Raw genomic sequence first — 6,264 nt, forward strand, 5'->3', positions numbered from 1 at the left:
ATATTAAAAAAAAGATTATCGTTACAGACCCCAAAAGTCTACCATGTCATTGCTCTGCATATTAACTGAAAAGTATTCTGTAACACCGCCTGCATATGATTGTTGATTTCAAAATGCTTTACAGAAGCGCACGGACATTGAGCCGGAACCATAGCTGGAGTTCCTCCTTCATATAACCATTTTTTATGTATCTCTGTATCCTCATGTAAAAATTAAAGGCAAAAAGCCCACTGGCATAAACCTCAAACACCACACTCGCTGAATTAGAGATGTCTGAAATGAGAGGGGCCGTCACTATTTATATTGGGATAGACTGGATGGAGCCAAGAGCGCTGCATTATGTCCACCCCATCAGGCTTAGATTATCTGTGATTTGTTCTCCGCAGGTAGTGACAGACTCTTTAGCTTCCAGATGCACTTCATCTCACCTTGCTGGGTATTATCGGTTTCCATTGCAACATAATAAAGCTACACTGCCACCTTGTGAAGAATACAGTTGCAGCTTTCAGTTATATAGCACTAAAACATGGGTGTAGTCCTTCTCTTGGACTTCAGCTCCAGCACACTTCAGTTCATAGTGAACCTGAAGACCTTGATTAGCGGATTCAAGTTTGTTTCATTGTGCTTGGCGCTTAAATACATAGGACAGTTGCCTTCCCTGCAATAAACCAAGTGCTTCCTTAAAATTACTTCACTTTTAGGGGCTTTCCCACATATATGTTCTATCTGGGCACTTCATTTTAAACTTCCTTTCACACGGTAAGAGTTCAGGGCAGGTTTGACTTTAAGCAAGACACTTAAAGGCATAGTTCAACTAGACTGTCAATTATTAATCACCCTCTTGTCATTCCAAACCCATAAGACCTTCGTTCATCTTCACAAATTTTTTTTTTTTTTAAATCCGAGAGATTTCTGACCCTGCATAGACTGCAACGCAACAGAAATTTTCCATTTTTTCTACATTTGCTACGTCACACCATTTGTCAGCTACCAAACTGTAGTGAACGTTTGTCGAAGACTGACACAGAAGAGCAGAAATGACTGAATAAAGTCATTATTTCTGTTGTCCTTGCGCACAAAGAGTATTCTCATAGTTTCGTAAAATTAAGGTTGAACTAATGATGTCACACGGAGTATTTTAATGATGTCCTCACTCTATTTCTTGGCCTTGAACATGGTAGTTCTCTTTTTGTGTATGGAGGGACTGAAAGCTCTTGGATGAGAAATAATGAGAGAATTTTTATTTTTGGGTCAACTATGGCGATTGTGGAACCTGATTCCACTCACGTTTGGAGTGTGTTTAAAAAAGTACTGACTTGTAACATTAGAATTTATATATAATTTCTGTCCTCCTTGTCACTTTTCCTGCAGTGCCTCCTAAGCCAGCACACCTTCAGAGTCCGGTGACGGACATCTCCTTACCTCTGGCTGCTGGAACGTCACCCATCAGTCACAACATGGAGGGAGGAGGAGTAGGAGGAGGAATAGGGAAGGGCCTAGTGTCCAACCTCATCAGTCGCTTTGAGGAGAACAGGTAAACTTGCGATCGATATCTACCTCTCTTTGCTCTGTTTATGGATATATAGATACCAGCATAGGTTTACTGATCCTGCTCGCTTTTGCAAAGGTGGTGTTTTCAGCCTTCAGTATCACATGATCCTTCAGAAATCATTCTAATATGCTGATTTTATGCCTACTGTTTTTACTGTCACTTTTAATCAATTTAATGAATTATTTAAAAAAAAGAGAGAAATCTTGTAAAATTAGAGTCAGATGTGTCATGTGATTTAAATTACTGTAAAGGAATGTCTGCACTGAAATTACACAAGAAGATGAAAAAGCAGAAGCTAGTTTTTACCCTAATGTTCTGTTTCTCAAGAGTTGTAGAAAGAACTGGTTTTGTATGAGACACTTACTGTTGTGTGTAGTAAACCTTCAGCACAGGAGGTAAGATTGATTTATCAATATATGTCAAGCTATCTATTCTTCACTGTTACCTCATGCAAAACTATTTTAAAAGTGCTTAATAAAAGCTTGGTGTAATTCAACAAAGTGCAATGATTCATACTTTATAATGGCTTGTGCCTTATGTTTTACTGCTGCCGATAGAGCTGTTCAGTCATTTGTAGGCCGACCTGGAAGGCTAATTCACCATGAGCTCCCTCTGGAATTTCTAATGGCTTTTTAAGAGTAAAATAAGATCTGTGGTTCTCGTTATTTGAAGAGACTTTCACATTTCGCTTTCAGATTACCTCAAACTCATAGCTTATGTGTTTAAAGCATATACAGACACTATATTATTGGCAGATAATCATGTTTATGTTTAGTTCATGCATTTAGTTATTTATTAAACACTGGTGTCTGCTGTCACAATGCTTTTCCTGCTGCTTTATGAAATAAGCCACTTGAGGAAGTGCATTTGTTTTTACCATGGTTATACTGGGTTTAACACTGAAAACTCCCCTTAACCATGATGAATTCAGTGTGAAGCATTTGTCGTACTGCATAATACTCATTCCCTTCATCTGCTATAAGTCAGCATCGATGTAGGCAGGTCATATGAAACCATATGGCCATCATAACTAACCGGACTGACCATTAACCCCAGTTCCTCACAAATAAATCCCTGCAAGCCCTTATCCTGTTTTGCCTGCCGGCCTAGTGCCATTGTGTTGTGCCGGGTCAGAATCTGTGCAGGAATTCATCCTGTAAGCTCTGTAGCAAAGTAAGAGCACACGGCCTGAGGTCTGATAACTCCTGCAGCTGTCTGGCCTGGGCCAAGACGTACTTACGAATGCTGACCGAAGAGCCGCGACCTCAGACAACTGCAGGGGGTCGGTTTACAACCTCATGGGAAAAAACTATGAAATACATACTGCCCTACTTGTGTGGCTTCATTTAGTAGCTTCATTTTGTTTTCCTGAAATGCCTTGATTGTAACTACATTTCATCATACCAGATTACAAGGATTTAGCTTTTGTTCCTTGCTTAGGACAGATTTGAACGTTTCGAGTCGTGCACTGAACAAAATATTAGATGGCACGTATTAATCAATCTCAGCAGTTCAGAGCTCAACGGTGTATTAATAGCCGTCTGTAATCTGGAGTGTTCATTGTAGTGCTCCGTACCCTCAGATCCACATCTCCATTCTCTATCTCACAGGAAACGCTANTGTGTGTGTGTGTGTGTGTGTGTGTGTGTGTGTGTGTGTGTGTGTGTATGTATGTGCATGAACCACAAAGCCTTGTGGCTTAATTTTGTTCGTNTGTGTGTGTGTGTGTGTGTGTGTGTGTGTGTGTGTGTGTGTGTGTGTGTGTGTTTGTGTATGTATGTGCATGAACCACAAAGCCTTGTGGCTTAATTTTGTTCGGTTTTTTGCACGCTCATGTGAAGTTATGAATGAATGTATCGTGTTTTTACAGTTTGCTTAAGTGGAGTTTTGATGATTTATTAAGGATGCACAATATAAGTAACCATATTTCCAGTATTATAATTTTTATATCAATATTGGTCTAAGAAGCCAATGTTACTTCCCTATTTTTTCTATGCTGTATTTTTAGCAAAACAATTCTTCATCTTATCTATTGTACATTACAATATTCTGCCTGATTTTACTTGTAAAAGCTTAAATCAGGCTTTTGATTTTAACACATTATTTTAAATACATAAACTCAAAATATCATATCAGTTATGATATGATATAAAATATTTATTTTGCTTTATTTATATCGTATCAAATATTTATTTTCTATATTGTGCATCTCTGTTTTGTATTGTTCATCAGTCAAAAAAGTATCCTTATTACACGGCGCCCTGGAATACTTGATTCTGATTGGATATGTTCTTTTTTTTTTAAATTAGAAAGTATCAGCTTTCTAATTATATCACTTGTTTGGTAACACTTTGCAGTGAGTTTACATTTGTCAACATTAGTTTACATGAACTAGCAATTAAGATAATTCTAAAGCCTTATTCTTAATGTACGTTTTGACATTTAGTAATACATTAATAACATATACCCCCAGGTTCACAGGCAATTCTTAATCCTAATCCTAGACTAAAATGCAAATCTGTTTCAACTGAAAGAAACTTGTACTGACTGATCTTAAAACATGTCAGGGGCTTTGTTGCGTCCTAAGGTGCACACAAGCAATGCTTTTTTCTAAGGCATGCTTATAAAAATGAAATGACCTAACTGAACTATGAGCCTAATCCTGGCTTAGACTAAACCCTGTCTGTGAAACTGGGCCTTAAAGTTGTATCTGTTAATAAACCTAAAATAATTTTTCTTGTCAAAGCGGCGCAGGTTGATAAAGCTCAAGTCAAATCAATATTTCATGTCCGTTTATTTATTTATTTATTAAGCAGCCGTGTAATAAATGGGATCCTGTCCAGTCATCCGGTCATTATCACAAAATAAACCCCTCCAGGGTGATAAAAGAATGACCAGACTGTCTGGGTGCACTGCACATGATCTCTTACATATTTTATAGTTTGCTCCCACTGTTCCTAAAAGCATTTTGTTCAAAAGAGAAAGGCCGACTCTCTTGAGTGTGTAAATGTGTGTTCTTGCATGTAGGCATGTATTCTGAAGTAGGCCAGCCGTGTCTCACGGGACACTCTGCAGCCGTGTTCTACCTCTCCTCACCCTCCCTGTTCCTCCCATCCTCCTCCTATCCCCTTTTCCTCCACTCCTCCCATGACCCGCTCATTCACACATCCCCTGCAAACGCACACAAGACAGAGGAAGTTTGTTCAACACTTCTTTTAACGCCATCGCATTCACACGAACAACACATCTTTCTCTTTCTGCTGGCCAACTCTAAAAGTTAGCTGTTTTTCAGAGTTCTCTGACTCTAAAGAAGGTGACCTTCCTCTGCTCTCTTTCTCTCTCTCTCTCTCTCTCTCTCTCTCTCAACAGTCACACAGACATTCGGAGGGAGGGCGCTCCTCTGAAGCAGGTCAGCAGATCTCCTAACTGCAGCCCGGCTCACAAAAACTACCAGAGACAGACGGAGAAGCCCACAGAGCCCGGCTCTCCTGTGAACAGCCCACGCCATGCTCTCAAACCCCCCAATGGGTTTCTAACCCAAAAGAAGAGAGAGCAGGACATGAATCAGGACATGGACGGAATTACGCACGACACAGTTCCAGCAATGAGGACCGACAGCAAGGGACTGCTGAACGGAGATGCCGGCGATGTAGCTAAGAGGGAAATTATAGACCAGGACTGTGTGGATCCACCTCACGCTCATATAGAACGGACCGAAGATGTGGAGAGGAACGCGCCGGAGCAGAGTGACGTTGTGATGAACAGCATCCCAGAGCAGAAGGTAAGGTGGTTGTGGTACCTGGTGAGGAGTATGTTGTCTGTCCGTGTGAGTTTAAGTGTGTTAATGGAGCCTGTAGTGACACTGTCACAGTTATTTGACACCTCGGGCCCAGCTGACTCATGTGCTGTCTCATCCGCCAGATTTACATGCTGACGTTCACATTAGAGCCTTTCTTTGTTTATAACCTTTGGTCTTAACCTTCATTTCCTCTTTAGAAAACATTGCAGATGGCTTGATGCTTTAAGTTTTGTGTTGTTTTTTAAATGTCGTAGATGTAGATCATGCAGACTGAAGCCTGATGACAAAATCTGACATTATGGTACACTTACGGACTCAAGGCCATTATATNNATATATATATATATTTATCAAGCACATCAATTGTATCTAATGGCATTCTTCCACTATAAGACATCGTCTCTGATGTTTACAATAGTTTGGACGTGCTTGACTGAAGTGTATGCTATCGTTGTAAAAACCTTAGTCATGTAGTCAATATATCGGTAAATACAGTAGATTAAATAATTTGTTTTGGAAATTTTTCAATGGCTCTTTTGGTGGCATTTTTTAATGCATCCCAGCACCTTAAGTTGGTTGAACGTTTAATGCTTGAATCTGAGGTAGAAAAATAATAAACTCAAGTACTGTATAAGACAGTTTTAAAATACTTTTAACTTTTTTGGTTACTAAATAGTTCCCATACTTTTATTTGTATTCTAGTTTTAAGTATTTGAATATTAACTATTGTGTTTTATTGTTTTTAAAGACTTATTTTTTGGTCACAACATAATTTACTTGCTTTTATTGTACTTTTTGTTGTTGTTGTTATTGTTTGTTTCACATCCCTACGTAACATATGGAAGTAATTTAAGTGAAATTATTTTATAGCTTTATTTTAATTATACTTATACTTAATAATTAATTTTATTATT

General features: G+C 38.8%; 1 protein-coding gene across 1 annotated transcript in view; it reads left to right on the top strand.

Moving 5' to 3' along the window:
- Positions 1-1,349: 1,349 nt before the first annotated feature.
- The window catches only part of LOC122363143 (FYVE, RhoGEF and PH domain-containing protein 4-like), an 11,014-nt gene continuing 6,099 nt past the window's right edge, over positions 1,350-6,264 (top strand). The window contains 2 exon segments of the mRNA XM_043265105.1: positions 1,350-1,534; positions 4,922-5,333. Coding sequence (XP_043121040.1) covers positions 1,458-1,534; positions 4,922-5,333 — 489 coding nt within the window. The 5' untranslated portion in view covers positions 1,350-1,457.

This window comes from Puntigrus tetrazona, chromosome 18 (genome assembly GCF_018831695.1).
Source record: "Puntigrus tetrazona isolate hp1 chromosome 18, ASM1883169v1, whole genome shotgun sequence".
NCBI lineage: Eukaryota > Metazoa > Chordata > Actinopteri > Cypriniformes > Cyprinidae > Puntigrus > Puntigrus tetrazona.